This window comes from Piliocolobus tephrosceles, chromosome 16 (genome assembly GCF_002776525.5).
Source record: "Piliocolobus tephrosceles isolate RC106 chromosome 16, ASM277652v3, whole genome shotgun sequence".
Taxonomy (NCBI): domain Eukaryota; kingdom Metazoa; phylum Chordata; class Mammalia; order Primates; family Cercopithecidae; genus Piliocolobus; species Piliocolobus tephrosceles.
In genome coordinates, this window is record NC_045449.1 from 66317250 (window position 1) to 66333463 (window position 16214).

Here is a 16214-nt window from a genome sequence, read left to right on the forward strand (position 1 = left end):
GAACCGAGAGTATGGATAGATTTAGTGCAATTGATCAAACCAAAGTCTCATCCTGGATTGCAGGTGGTAATCTAAGGCAAGATACTGCCTTGGTGTATGAACACCATAGCAGCCTATTTCTGCAGGGCTGGCTTCTCTGTGGACTCTACACACAAGCACAGATGCTGGTTTGAAAGCCCCAGCATTATAAGACAACTGGAAGCTGTAGCCCTTGACGTCCTTGTATCAACAGGCACAACACTGGCCCCAACCTGTTATTGGTTGAGCAATTCTACAGCCTTTCAGGGTGGCAGGCTCTGCCTGTCCAGGCTACACTTCAGCACACACCTTTCCCTCGTGGCTACTCAAGTGGAAAGTCCTCACTCTCCACTGCACTCTAGTCCCTATCCTCCTATGAAATCCTATGTGTAGTGTGAACTAAAGGCGGAGAAAGCTAACAAGCCTTGGCCTGGGTGCTGTTCTACATCTTGCCACCCAAGAAGAAGAGGGCAGACATTTAGGAAGGAGGGAATCACAAACTCTACGTGTTTTTCAAAGTGGGGAGAATGGGCTGAAGGGTCAGGTTGAGGGAATGTTCTTCCCCCATTGCTTCTCTGCAGCCTGCTTTGCAGGGCCCCCCGCCCTCATTACTCTGTGGACACAGTGGCAATGACAGCAGAGCTCCGTCATTCCTGCCCCGCAGGCTATGACAATAATGGGTCAGGAGTGGGGGCATATGGACCCCTCCAGTGATGCTTGTATAGCAGAGGGTCTCGTGAGGCTGAAGACACTGAGGCCTGCTGCACTGACTCCACCCCAGTTAGAGGATCCGGTTGAGGGCTTTTATAACTCAAGAGAGAATCCGTTTGGTCCAGGGAAGGGAGGAGCTGAGTTGGAAATATTTTTGCTCCACTTTCTTCCGAAATACTTACAAAGATTGGCAGAAAGTGCAGGTGATAGAACAGAGGAACATTGGAGCTGACATGATGATGTCGCGGGGGACGTGGTGCCACCAGACAGAGAGCCTGGCCTGTGAGTTCCATGCCTGGGGCACAGCTGTCACTTGCTGGGCACAGATCTTCTGCAGCCTGTGTGGTTTCCTGTGCTCCGGGGAGGACCTGGCCTTTGAATGTTTATAAGGTCAGACCCTCTGGGCTCTTCGGCCCCGTGGATATTGCTTGACTCTGAAGTCTCTTGTGGTCTAGTGGAGTCAGGATCAAAACTGCTGTGCCAGGGGCAGAAGAGCTACATGCCCCCACCCCAGGCCCCGCACTTAGAAGAGCAGTCTGCAGGATGTGACGAGTCATCAGTAGCCCTTGTTTTGGGTGATATTTCTTCCATTCTGAAGGCTCTGCCCTCATCTACCATCTCATGTGATTTTCACCATGGGCTTTATTTTAATGAGTGACTTGGGAGTCTGAGAGGCAGGAATATGAAGTTGAGAACACGAAAAGTTTTGCCCTAGAACATTCCAGTCCATGCACATATTTGAGGCTTCATGGAGCAGGCACGCCTCTTAACATACAGCCTTAGAATTCAGTGACCAGCAATGACTACATTTAACACACAGGGGGCTCCACTTCAGCTGGGGAAACAGATGCAAGGAAGTGGCCTGAACACAGTCCTCAGGGTGCATAAACAGGCCCCACGCAGGCTTGGTAACCGGGGAAGGATGGAAAAGGGGTTATGTGAGAAATTCGTTTTTGACAGTCACGATCAACGGGTGCAGGAGGGAGTGCTATTTCCTGGGGGGAGTCAGGGAGAATATTTTGGGACTGCATCAGTCTGAAGACAGTGAATGAGCTACAGGAGTGATAAACCAGTCGCCCCTGAGTCACTGCACTGAGTTATGTTTTAAAATAATTGTGAATTCAAGTACCTTTAGATAGCGCGCATGCTGTTTAAAGTTTGCCTCAGTCCTCATGGTTCCCAACTGTCTTCACCTGACTGTCTCCACCCATTTTGATGATCTTTTAGTCCCCTGAAGCCACTTGAGTTTGCTGCCTTCAGATAGAAGGTTCCATCCTGCAGAGTGTGGCATTTATGGCTTTGTGGGTCTGGGTGAACCATGGAGACCTCACCTGCACCATGTCTAGAGAACAGCGTGTGATCCCAAGGCTGTGACCTTACCCACGCCCTGTTTATTTCCAGGCAGGTAGAAGAGCAAAGAATTTACAAGGCCCAGTGCTTGTATATGGAAGGTGAGGGAAAATGAGGCATTGAGAGTGACGGCAGGGTTGGCTTGGTCAATTGGGTACGGCAGTGACAGGGAATCCTGGAGGAAGGGCAGGTTCTACATGACAGCAGATGGAGAAATATAAGAACACATTCAGGACAAAAGACTCGGCTGGAGCTCGACTTGGGTATCACCAGCAAACACATGGAAAATAAAGTCACAAGAATGGAGAAGGTTGCCCAGGGATGGTGCGTTCAGTGAAAAGGAAGGATGTTCTAGATACAGGTCCCCGGGAGCATCACCTCTTAAGAACAGGCCATAGGATGAGAAGGGACTTTCCAGGAGCAGGTGGAAAGAGAGAGGGAAACCAGGAGAGCCCAGCGTCAAGAAAGACAAGGGAGGGCTTCGAAAAGGAAAGGCCTGAAGAGTGTCAGTGGCTGCCTTTGTTTTTTGTCATCAGTCTTCACACCTTCGAAGTGCTTAGAGTACAGCTTGCGATTCTGTCCACGTTTCGTTTTCAGAATGATCATCACCTACTTACTAGCTCATTTGAAAGACTCCTCTCTCAGGAGACTCCTCTCTCAGGGATGGCCTTCACCAGACCCCATGCGGCCTCCATCAGTGGGGCTGGGGTGCCGAATGATAATGCACAGACAGCCCACCCAGGTGACACACACACCTGGAGCACCCCTGGGTGCAGAACCATGCTCTGGGGTACCAGGGTGCTGGCTTACCTGGCACTCTCAAAGGTAGCAGATGCCGTCTTTTCTATAGCCCCGAATCCAACTCCAACAGCGAGACCCTCTGAAATAGACATAAGAAAAACAAGAGGGGTTAGGAATATTTCCCAATAAGGAACATCACCATTACTGTCACTGTGTCAAGTAGGACTGCATGAGGCTGCCAGTCACAGGAAATCATACTAATAGCGGCTTAAACCCAGGGAAACTAAGGCATGGGGTCCAAATGGCTACTGCCTGCTTCTCTATGGCCTGCAATCTAGGAATGATTTTTGTATTTCTTAAGTAATTGAAAAAACAAAGACTACTTCATGACACATGAAAATTATATACAATTTGGCCAGGCACAGTGGCTCATGCCTGTAATGCCACCACTCTGGGAGGCCGAGGCAGGTAGATCACCTGAGGTCAGGAGTTCGAGACCAGCCTGGTCAACATGGTGAAATCTCATCTCTACTAAAAATACAAAAGTTAACAGGGCATGGTAGTGCATGCCTGTAATCCCAGCTTACTCGAGAGGCTGAGGCAGGAGTATCACTTGAACAAAGGAGGCAGAGGTTGCAGGAAGCCAGGAGTGTGCCACCACTGCCCTCCAGTTTGGGTAACAAAGTGAGATTCTGTCTCAAAAAAAAAAAAAGAAAATTATATAAAATTCAAATTTGAGTGTCTGTAAATGAAGTTGTATTGGCACACAGCCATGCTTATTGGCTGACGAATTGTTTATGGCTGGTTTCATGGACATTAGCACAGTGAAGTAGTTGGGACAGAAACCGTATGGCCTGAAACCTAAAATATTTATTATCTGGACTTTTCATAACCCCCGGCCTAAACACACAGGGCTTTATTTATTAGCTCATGCAACAGAAAGTCCAAGGTTGATACGGCAGTCCAATGATGTCACTGTAGACACAGGCGTCTTTTGTTTTCGGTTTTGTTTTTTTTTTAATTTTCTTCATCCTCACCATTAGGTCCTCATAGTTGCAAAGTGACTGTGCTACCTCCAGGCATCTCAACTACATCGTAGACAAGAAGAAAGTAGAAAGGTAGAAACCTTTCTTTATCAAGTCTTTGTCTCATTACTCTGGAATGAACGCCTTTCCCGGCATCCCTCATACCTCTCCGGCCAGAATAGGAGCAAACGCCCATCCCTGGATCCATCACAGCCTCAGGCCCCAAATACTGAGACTCCGGGACTGACTGAGGCCAGTCTCCATCCCTCTCTGGGGCTGGGAAAGAGTCTACCCTGCCCATGCTCCCTGAAATCAAGGGAGCCGCCATCTGAATAAACTGGGGTCTTGCCAGCAGGAAAGGAGGAGGGGTGGCACGATCACCACCACCAGCATGCATTTGCATTTTTATTTATTTTTATTTTTTATTGAGACGGAGTCTCGCTCTGTCGCCCAGGCTGGAGTGCGGTGGCGCCATCTCGGCTCACTGCAAGCTCCGCCTCCCAGGTTCATGTCATTCTCCTGCCTCAGCCTCCTGAGTAGCTGGGACTACAGGTGCCCGCCACCACACCCGGCTAATGTTTTGTATTTTTAGTAGAAATGGGCTTTCACCATGTTAGCCAGGATGGTCTCGATCTCCCAATCTTGTGTTCCACTTGCCTCGGCCTCCCAAAGTGCTGGAATTACAGGCATGAGCCACCGCGCCCAGCCAAGCATACATTTTTATATGACTGCTCTTTGAAGAACATTCCAGCTTGCAAAGGAACCACCCTCAAACGGTGCAGACAGATGCGGTCTACACTGAGGGGGTGGCTAGAGTCGAGCTTGCAGCATCGGGCTAGACAAGATGGGTTTTCAGGTCCTTTCCTGTGGTTCACGGGCTTGCCAAGTTCACCAGCCACCCGCCTAGGGATCAGATGTGGGAGGATGACGCTGGTCTGTGTGTATCTGATGGAGTAGTGAGGGTCATGGAAGGAAATGGACCTGACCAGTGGCCATGGACCAAAGGGGTGGAAGCACAACGTCAGGATGCTTCTGACATCTGTGAAGAGGGCAATGATTCCCCTCGATCCAAACACGAAGGAGAACTACTGAATTACCACCACTGTTCAGCAGCAAGACCAAGGGCTTTGGGGGGTCAAATTAGAACTTGTTTTTAAGAAGAGGGAAGATATAAAAATCTACTGAGTGAGAGGAACTCATTTTCTTTTGATTCACTGCCTCTTAGTACAGCCCATTTCTTCCTTGTGTCCTGTCGGCTTGAAGTGGGTCCAGGATGCCGGAATTGTGATACTGACTCCAGGAGACACCTGAGGACAAGAAGGCATTGGAGACTTATCCCATGTTCAGGTGAAAGTGCTCACCTGTGATGCAGTCTGGCTCAACAAGAGACCGCAATGGGGTCTGGAGCCCAAAGATCCAGCTAAGGAATAAGGTGTTCTTTTTTTTTTTTTTTTTTTTCCTCATTTTACCCTTTGTGCTTGATCTCCTGCGGGGTCCTGATGGGACAGCTGTGACCACTGTAAGCTGCAGGTTGAGAATTTGGGATTCTTTTTTCTTTTTTCTTGAGACAGAATCTCACTCTGTCGCCCAGGCTGGAGTGCAGTGGTGCGATCTCAGCTCACTGCAACCTCCACCTCCTGGGTTCAAGTGATTCTCCTGCCTCAGCCTCCCAAGTAGCTGGATTACAGGTGTGCGCCCCCATGCCCAGCTAATTTTTGTACTTTTGGTAGAGATGGGGTTTCACCATGTTGGCCTCTCAACATGCTGGGATTAAAGGCATGAGCCACTGCACCTGGTGAGAATTTGGGATTCTGATTCCCTACCAGGTATCTTTCCACTTTTCTTACAACAACCAACGTCAGGACGCAGAGTCCTAGGACATTAGAGCTTGCCCCATACTGCAAGCTCGACTCCAGAGATCAGCCGCTGTGACTCTTGGGCCCCTGCTAGGTTCAGAAGCCAGGTAGTTAGAGGGAGGTCTCTCCAAAACCAGACAGCAGCATCAAGCCTTCTGGGCCTGGCCTCTCAGCATGCATGCACACACCCAAGCAGGCCACGGAGAAGGCTCCCAAACTCTCCCTTTAACAGCTCTGAGGCTGAAGGTAGTTGGCTGGAGTCAGCACTACCAGGGCAATCAGGCTTTAAAATCGATATGCATTTTTAAAAATTATTTTTTTATTTACAGTTGACAACCTTGAACAATGCAGGGATTAGGGGCACCAATCCCCTGCACAGTCGAAAACCCACATATAACTTTCAACTCCCCCAGAAACGTTACTAATAGTCTAATACCGACCAAAAGCCTTATCAAGAACATAAAGTCAATTTATATATAGCACACATATTTTGTGTGCTATATATATTATATACGGTATTCTTACAAGAAAGTAAGCTAGATAACACTTTTTATATTCTTACAGTAAAGCAAGCTGCATAGAAGTTCTTAATGCTAAGAAAATCATAAGAAAGAGAAAATACATTTACAGTGCTGTACTGTATTTATCAAGACCATATGTTTACACTGTCTGTTCATACAGAGGCGTTGTCTGTCTGAAACGGCAGGCACCCATAGCTGCAGACCTCAAACTATGGTACATATCAAGCAAGTTAATTTTTTATTGTAATGTCATGACTTTTCTTTGCTTCTTGGGAGCACTTGCAGTATCCCTAATGGCACTCTGTATGGGTCCTATGGTGTTATTCAAGGTTTACGGTATAGCACTAAACATGATGAAAAATACGTAAGAACTGAGAGAGATCACTTTTTACGGTAATATGCAATTCACTGCAGAGGTAAACTGCTCACGAGGAGATGCTTAGTGTCACAAGGCCTTTTTTAATTTTATTTTTGAACTTGAGACGGAGTTTCACTCTTGTTGCCCAGGCTGGAGTGCAATGGCGTGATCTCGGCTCACCACAACCTCTGCTTCCCGTGTTCAAGTGATTCTCCTGCCTCAGCCTCCCGAGTAGCTGGGATTATAGGCATGTGTCACCATGCCCAACTAATTTTGCATTTTTAGTAGAGACAGGGTTTCTCCACGTTGGTCAGGCTGGTCTCGAACTCCTGACCTCAGGTGATCTGCCCTCACTCGCCTCGGTGACTTACAGGCGTGAGTCACCAAGCCAAGCCCAACAAGGCCTTTTACGCAGATATCTGCAGCACCTCAGCCCACTGCAACAGCAACAGGAGGTGGCTACAAAATGGTTGCAGTAGTACAGTGGGCTGTAGTTAATTCTATGTAGTTAGGACTTAATATTACATCATTTTTTAAATGTTTCCATTTTTTAAAAAGTTTTTCATAGAGATGGTCTCATTAAGTTGTCCAGGCTGATCTTGAACTCCTAGCCTCAAGGGATCCTCCTGCCTCAGCCTCTCAAAGTGCTGAGATTAGAGGCTTAACACTGCATCTTTATGTTTGCTTACATTTCTCTTCATTGTGAGTGGCACCATATATGACCTGTGTTTAAGGGTGTAATTTTTGATAAATTTTAACTTTTTATAATAGATTTATGTATTTTTACAGTAATCAATGATAGACTAGACTAGTATCGACACATACATTTCACTGTAGGTATAAGGCTTATAGTCCAGTGTCTAGCATAGAAAGGGCCACCAGTGCCCCATTTCCTAAGGCAAAGAATCACAGAGAGATTAGGATCTTGAAGACAAGGCTTAATTTGGAGCCTAGAGGCCTAATGTGGAGCACTATCATTTGCATTAAAATGACTAATTCAAATATAGGTTGGAACTGTCACCTCCAGTCCACAGATCAGAGAGGGAAGGTGATGGGAGCTGGTCTGAGAGACACAGGTGGGTGCTGAGTCTGAGGCCCAGGGGGTAGGTGCTTCACCACTCCAGGAGTAGATATGATGAAAGCCACTGCTCAAGTATCAGAAAAGGGTGTGGATCCATGTTCAATATTTTAAGGTTCGCCTGATGGATGTGACACCATCCAAAAGAGGTAGGCAAGAAGGAGTACCCGGCCAGGAGCGGTGGCTCCCGTGCCTGTAATCCCAGCATTTTAGGAGGCTGAGGTGGACGAATTGCTTGAGATCAGGAGCTCAAGACCAGCCTGGCCAACATGGTGAAACCTCGTCTCTACTCAAAATACAAAACAATACCTGGGCATGGTGGCTCACGCCTTTAATCCCAGCTACTAGGGAGGCTGAGGCAGGAGAATCGCTTGAACTGGGGAGGCAGAGGTTGCAGTGAGCCGAGATGGCGCCACTGCAATCCAGTCTGGGTGACAGTGTGAGACTCCATCTCAAAAAAAAAGAGTATCCTACGTGAGGTGCCTGACGTTGGTGAGAGCTGAATTTCAGGGCAGGCTGCGATGGGTATGCCTAAGGGTTTCTGACATCCTTTCCATTAGGGAGGAGGCAGCCTTGTTTGTGCAGGCCGAGTCGTGGGAGCTGCCCGTGTCCATGGCCATGAGAATATGAACTTCGAGAACATCTGACCTGCTGCCACCTGGCCAGTGTCCTGCCTTTGAGGAGTCCAGTATTTACAAGCCTGCTATTCTCAACCTTGTTTTGCACTAACACACCTGAGACCATCCATCGGTAACCGTGGGTCTGCAAGGCACAGATCTTCACCTGCGACCCTTGGGGAGAAATCAAGGAAACTACTTCCTGACACTAGACAGGCCTGTCTAGTGATATGCCTAGGGATATGCCTATCCCTCCCTTTGAGAAAATTCACTTTCTAAAACCATAAACAACAGCTGGTTGACTCTTTTGTTAAAAATTTTCTTCTAATTAGTCATTTTAATGCAAATAATAGTGCATGCTAATTAGCAAAACAATCGCTTCCAGTAGTTTAGCACGAAGTTCAGCAGCCTCAGCTTGCTGACTTATGTAAATGCTCACAACAGCTTTGGGAGGTTGGGGAAGGGAGAACCCAGTGAGCAGATGAGGAAAAGGGCCTGCCCTAGGTGACCCAGCTGGGGAGGCTAGAGCTGGGTCGTGAACCGCAGTCTCTCATTCTATTCCCCACCCGCAAGTGTCCTCTGCTGCCCAGTTTGCTTGCAGCTTTCCTCCAGCTATGACATGGCCCCACGGGTAGTGAACACTGGCATCTGAGTCTCCGTACCCTGAAGAGGTTTGGAGCAAAGGGAATGCATTTTCCCTCCGGCCCATCCTGTACCTCGGGCCAGGCCAGTCGCAGGGACAAAAGTTCACAAATGAGCATTCCGTGATGGTTTGCAGATAAGCACATCTTTCCTCTCAGTTCTCCAGTGGCCCTGGCAGGAGGGAACCACAGCTCCATGCTGCCTTAGGAGGCTTCAGTCCACTTTCCCCCTGGATATAGAAAGTGAAACAGGAAGAAAAGGTCCTGGGGAAACACAGTGTATTTGTTACCAAGTCTGAAAACAGAGGTGAGCCCTGAGAGTTAAGCCCATGAGAAGGCAGGACACATCAGTTACGCATGCAGAAAGAACACCACAACGAGAATTCGGGCCGACACTGAAGATCAACAGACGGTAGAAAGAACTCACTGGGTGGAAAAGGAAAGGAGGAAAAATGCCCACTGGTGCTCATGCCCCTGGTATCCCACCTGGAGTGCAAATAGAAGAAACCCAACTCATACTGTGAATAAGTTCTTGCCCCTTTACAAAGCTATTGCCATTAGCTCAGGGAAAATGAACTGCCTAGCCTGGGTTAGTAAGTCCGACTGAACGTAGGGTGAGGCAGAGTCTGGAGGACAAACTTGAACATAAGCACCAAAGCGGAAGCAGCTCACTCCAACCTCCGCCTGGGGCTGGAAGGCGGCTGCGCCTGCCTCTCTCCACCTCCCCATTGCCCTTGCAACTCCATCCCTCCATGCTCTTCTCTGTGGAAAACAGTAACAAAAAGGGTTGAGATAAACCCGGGCTCAAATCTTAGTATATTATTTAAGGTTCTTGCAAAAGTGAAAGGGGAATAACACTGCTTTGCTTACAGGATGGTTGTGTTAAATGAAATGTACCTGGCTGAGCGTGGTGGCTCACGCCTGTAATCCCAGCACTTTGGGAGGCCAAGGTGGGTGGATCATGAGGTCAGGAGATCAAGGCCATCCTGGTTAACATGGTGAAACCCCGTCTCTACTAAAAATACAAAAAATCAGCCGGGCGTGGTGGCGGGTGTCTGTAGTCCCAGCTACTCGGGAGGCTGAGGCAGGAGAATGGCGTGAACCTGGGAGGCGGAGCTTGCAGTGAGCCAAGATCGCGCCGCTGCACTCCAACCTGGGCGACAGAGCGAGACTCCATCTCAAAAAAAAAAAAAAAAAAAAAGAAAGAAAAAAAAAATGAAATGTACCTGACAGGCCTGTTCAGGGTTCCTCACTATTGACATCTGGTTGTGGGGGACTATTCTGGCCACTGTAGGGCGTTTTGCAGCATCCCTGGCCTCCACCCACTAGACGCCAGTAGCACCTCCTGTCCCAGTTATAACACAGATGTCTTCAGAGATTGCCAAATGTTACTTTTCTTCTCTCCCGATGAGGGGCACTTACAGAAAACAAAAACAATCAAACTATTATATTAATAGAACACTGTGAGAGTTTAAGTCTGTTATATTATTAGACTTAATATATTATACTATTATATTAATAGAACACTGTGAGAGTTTAAGTGGTAGGAAAGCAAACAATGAAAAGTGTTTTCTCTTTCAATGGAGCCATAAGCAGCTCTTAGTTTTAAGGGCATGGGGTGGAGTTTGCAGCCTTCTTGCCCAGTTCTGGAGGCTAAGAAGTCTGAGATCAAGGTGCCCGCAGAGTTGGTGTCTGGTGAGGGCCAGCTTCCTGGTTCACAGATCGGGGGGTTCCTTGCTGTGTCCTCACACGATGGGAAAGGTGAGGGGGCCTCTCTCTCGGGCCTCTTTTATACGGGCATTAATCCCACTCATGGGGGCTCCAACCTCAAGACCTAATCACCTCCCCAGAGTCTCACTTCCTGATACCATCGCATTGGTGGTTAGAATCTCAGCATACACATCTTTTCTTTTCTTTTTCTTTCTTTCTTTTTTATTTTGAGACACAGTCCTGCTCTGTCACCCAGGCTGGAGTACAGTGGCACAATCTCAGCTCACTGCAACCTCCCCCTCCCCGGTTCAAGCGATTCTCCTGCCTCAACCTCCTGAGTAGCACCTGGCCTCACACATTTTTGAGAAACACAAATATTCAGACCATAGCACCTGACATTTATGGGCGTTGGTAATGAGTGGATGGGAAGGGGCACCTGTACAGGGTAGCTTGAGAAGTACAATTACCTTGGTTCGGCAGAGCCCGCTGCTGGGACAGAAATGGCCCACTCAGAGATGCTATGGGGACATTCTTCTCTTCCTGCCAGACTATGCTCCCTGGGATGTGGGCCCAGCTCAGATCATCTCAGCATGACAGGGGCTTCTAGACAGGATACAGCTGTTTCAGGGTGGTCAGACCAGGGGTAGGAAGTACAGGGCTGTCATTCCCCCTGTTCCGGACTTGACCCAGACCTCACGGCAGCTCACGAACACATTCGTCTTGGGTGGCTTTCTCACGGGAGATTCCTCCTGGGCTCACAGCTAACTAAAAGCTCAGTCTTTCCCTGTATGCTGCGGCGAAGCCACCGTTCTCCATCCTGTGCCCGTACCATTAATTCTTTGTCTCTGAGGGCATTATGTGGATGTCACTAAATCTCTTTGTTCCACGCCATTTGCTCTCCAGCTGGGCCTCTGGTTTAAGCACTCATAGTATCAGTTCCAGGAGTTATAGCCAGAAGAAGCCTAGAAACTGTCAATGCAAAGGCCACACAGAAAATAAGGGGTGATGCCATGACTTTTCCTTCTTGATTTAAAAAAGTATTTAAATTAAGATAAGCAGATAAGACCCTGTGGAGGCTTAATAAATATTATACACAGCCACCACCACCACCACTACTACTACCACCAACAAACCCCATGGGTGGAGAAATGACAAGTTATGGGATGGCTTATTCATTTCCATCTCCCCTAAAGACAGAGTAAGAGAAAAATGACTTAAATTACAGTAGATGGATTTAGGCAAGAGGCAAAAATTTGCTGGAGAGAGGAGGGCTTTGAAACATACGATAAAGAAACTGAAGGAAGGTCAAGGGTGTCCTTCTCTGCATGAGGAGTGCCCTCTGAAGCTGGGAGCTATTCCTCAGTCAAGGATGACTGGGATGGGGAGAGAAGGTGGGTTTGGAAGAACAGGGCAGGTAGCCTCATAACATCCCTCAGGCCAGATGACACTTCACCAGTAAATACGGACTCAGTTCTAGGAGCAAGGCTGAACATCCACATGTACATTCTCAGGTCCCAAAAGGCACTCATTAAAAGCCAGAAAAATAACCACCTTGAGGGGCCAGGTGTGGTGGCTCACTCCTGTAATCCCAGCAATTTGGGAGGCCGAGGCAGGAAGATCTCTTGAGCCCAGTTCAAGACCAGCCTAGGCAACACAGCAAGACCCCATCTCTACAAAAAAATTAAAAAATTGGCTGGGCACGGTGGCTCACGCCTATAATCCCAGCACTTTGGGAGGCTGAGGCGGGTGGATCACGAGGTCAGGAGATCGAGACCACAGTGAAACCCCATCTCTACTAAAAATACAAAAAATTAGCCAGGTGTGGTGGCGGGTGCCTGTAGTCCTAGCTACTCGGGAGGCTGAGGCAGGAGAATGGCATGAACCCGCAAGGCAGAGTTTGCAGTAAGCCGAGATCACACCACTGCACTCCAGCCTGGGCGACAGAGCGAGACTCTATCCCAAAAAAAAAAAAAAAAAAAAAAAAAAAATTAGCTGGGTGTGGTGGTATGCACCTGTAGTCCCAGCTACTAGGGAGGATGTGATGGGAGGATCACTTGAGGCCAAGAGTTTGAGATCAGCCAGGACAATATAGTAAGACCCTATCTCTACCACACACAAAAAAATTGGCTGGGTGTGGTGGCCCGAACCTGTAGTACTAGTTACTCAGGAGGCTGAGGAGAGAGGATCGTTTGAGCCCAGGAAGTCAAGGCTGCAGTGAGCTATGATCACACTACTGCACTTCAGTCTGGGTGACAGAGTGAGACTCTGTCTCTAATTTAATAAACAAAACATGTTGAAACATCTATTGCTGGAGTGGACAATGGGGGCCTTGGGGACAGGGTGTGCCCACCTCCAGCTGCATCAGGAGCCTCTGAGGTGCTGGACAAGCTCAGATTTATTTAATATTTCCTTTGAGACAGAGTCTCACTCTGTTACCCAGGCTGGAGTGGAGTAGTGTGATCTCAGTTCACTGCAACTTCCATCTCCCAAGTAGCTGGGACTACAGGTGCACACCACTGCACCTAGCTAATTTTTATATTTTTAGCAGAGACGGGATTTCGCCAGGTTGGCCAGACTGGTCTTGAACTCCTGACCTCAGGTGATCTGCCCACCTCGGCCTCCCAAAGTGCTGGAATTACAGGAGCGAGTCACCGCCCCGGCCAAGGACAAGCTCAGCTTTGATTCCCCGTCTGTCCCAACCTGTCTGGGAACTGTCACTAAACTGGGAGAGGACAACACACCAGGGAAGGGAGCAATGTCACGTAACACTGCAGCAGGGATTTCTCAGCCACAGTCTATCAGGAGAGCCGATGCTCACGCTTAGACACACCACCGGGCAGGGCTGCTGTCTTCATTCTCACTCTGAGCGCCAAAACTTAGCTGACCCTTCTGGGGAGACTGGCTGGCTGGCGATACGCTGATAACCCTGCCTGGCCTGCCTTTGGTTGCAAAAGTCTAGCAGGAAGCAAAACCAAGAAGGCAGGAACTCTGATCGTATTACACAATTATAAAACCAAATGTTGGTAGAACCAGCCAGGTATTATTGCCAGGGAATCCCTGTGGAGTCTGTTAGAGGCTGTATAAAGGATGGAAATTTACCAACTTATTTTCTTGAAAAAGTAGTTTGATGCAGTTTTCTAGTGTGGATTACTAATCCTGCTATTTATACTGGAAAAAGATACATGTGGGGAAAGATGAAAAATAGAGGTGTTCTAGAAAAGTTGACTTTAAATCAAATTTTTATCAATAAGGCCGGGTGCAGTGGCTCACGCCTATAATCCCAGCACTTTGGGAGGCCAAGGCGGGTGGATCACCTGAGGTCAGGAGTTCAAGACTAGCCTGGCCAACATAGGGAAACCCCATCTCTCCTGAAAATACAAAAATTAGCCAGGTGTGGTGGCGGGAGACTGTAGTCCCAGCTAATTGGGAGGCTTAGGCAGGAGAATCGCTTGAACAGAGGAGGCAGAGGTTGCAGTGAGCCAAGATCATGCCACTGCACTCCAGCCTGGGCAACAGAGGGAGGCTCCATCTCAAAAAAAAAAAAATGTTATCAATAAAGTCATATCCTACTGTTTATGAAGAAATATTGACAATTGAAGATACTCTAACATGAATCCCCCTTGTAACTAAAGTAACTACTTCCCCATTAATGTTGACAAGTGTGCTTTTTCAGCATCTCCGACTGTTTCACGTTGGGATCCCCCGAAACAGTGAGAGACCCAGAAAATGCTATTCTCCAGTCACGGCTGCCGACTTAGAATTGAGCCTGACTCCAGCAGACTGCAGAGACACAGGCAGCGCCTCGTTTGTATGACTGAAGACAGACAGTCACATCTTCAAACAACAGGTGAAGGCATCTTGTTAAACACCCACATCTCGGAGTCAATTTCAATTTGCTTTAGTTCTCAATAACCAGACAAAGATCAGATCTGTGTGTTCCCTCAGAGAAAAAGGCAGAGAATGCCTACGCTGGCATGGAAGATTCCGAGCTGTTCCAACCAACGAGCTCCGTGTCACGCCCAGATGCATGCCTCCAGCCAACTCCCCCTGACCTTGTACCACAGTCGTCCACACCTGGGTTTGTCCTGAATCTGAAGAAGTATCTCTGCAGACTCAAGGACAGACCAGGTGTGGGAGAGGGACCAGAAAGAGCACCGCGGTCTACTCTCCGAGCCTCTATTCTGCCAAGCTGAGCACACGCAGTTGTTGGGTTTTATTTATTTATTTAATGAGTAATTGCTCATAACCAAGGGAGTTGTTAGTTTTGAGGTCAAGGGACTGAGCAGAAGCAAAGAGGCAGGTCAGGTAGGTTCTGACTCAGTGGGCGGACCTGCTGTCAGAAGAGCTGCCATTTTGGAAGTCACAAAAACTCAAGATTCCCCCTGCCTTGCCCAGCAGGGAATGATCATGAAATCCCTGTGCCCTTTGAGTGGGAAGTGCTGCTATCTGTTGCTCCCAAAGACTCTGTTCCACCAGCGAAGCTGAGGTGTAGAAAAGCTTGCAACCCTGTAGCAAAGTTCCTTGACTCCAAAGTCAGAGCCTCCTCAATCACCTGGCCACTGGGTTTCTTCCCTCTACGTCCAAAGTCCACGGCAGGCAGGGAGGTGTCTGGATCTGACAGATTCACTGTATGAAAGCGAACAGGGTTATGTTCTGGGGAACCTTGTATGTTTGCAAAAATTCCTCTGGGAGGCTTAGAAAGCAGGGATAACCTAAGAAGCTCTGTCAATGTGAGGACACAGGACGATGGGAGCATGAGGCAATGAGTAGTGTGGTCAGAAGGGAATTATTTTTCCCAAGACAAGCCCATCATGTGATAAGTGGGCAGCAGAGGTGGGCAGGCTCTCTGGTCTCCTTGGGAAACTGGGGCTGCAGATGGATGCTTTGCTAAGTGCCACCCCATCCTAGTCAGTGGGAGCAGTCCCCAGTTCCACACCCGCACACTGAAGGAAGGAGGTCCCTAAGCAGTGGTCACAGGGATCTTTCTGCCCGATCCTAGGAAAATACTGCCTCTGAGGTGGTTGGACGATTCTAGGAGAAAGAGGGTAAAGCATGTCTGAAAGCACCTCTATGACTCCAGACTCAGATCCGTAAAACACTAGATGGAAGTCGTACCAGGAACTCAGCCACACATCCCTCCTGGCTGGGAAGGCCTGCAGCTGAGAGCACACGCACAAAGAGACACAGGCTCCGCTGGCCCAGCCTCTCACCTGGCTCATGAAAAGATCAATGCCGGGAGTTCTCCACAAAGAGACTGGGAATTCCTGGGGCAAGGCACAAGCCAGATGATCGGGGAATCAGGTGTAACTCTGCAGTAGGGGGGTGGCGTCCATTCTGTGCTGCTTGGGAGCCAAGAGAGTCGCTCTGGGGATTATCCCACAAGAGGGTCTCACATCCCCAGGAGGAGGATGGCCACTGATCCCTGCTATTCCTCCCCTGATTTCACATGAAGGGGTCGTGCAGTCTGGGTCCCGGGTCGGACCCGACTGCCTTGTTAAAAGGAAAGGCAGCCTAGGGCCAGATGCCTCCGAACCACAACACCACCGCCTGTGATTGGAGCCTCACCCCACCCCACAGGCCGTACATGG

At 48.6% G+C, this 16214-nt stretch overlaps 1 protein-coding gene across 7 annotated transcripts in view; it reads right to left on the reverse strand.

Annotated features, from left to right (window-relative positions):
- The window catches only part of SLC39A11 (solute carrier family 39 member 11), a 465983-nt gene that overhangs the window by 84940 nt on the left and 364829 nt on the right, over positions 1-16214 (reverse strand). For all 7 annotated transcript variants that reach the window (XM_023211941.2, XM_023211936.3, XM_023211938.2 and 4 more), the window contains one exon: positions 2890-2959. In XM_023211941.2, the coding sequence (XP_023067709.2) occupies positions 2890-2959 (70 nt within the window). The remainder of the gene's footprint in view (positions 1-2889; positions 2960-16214) is intronic.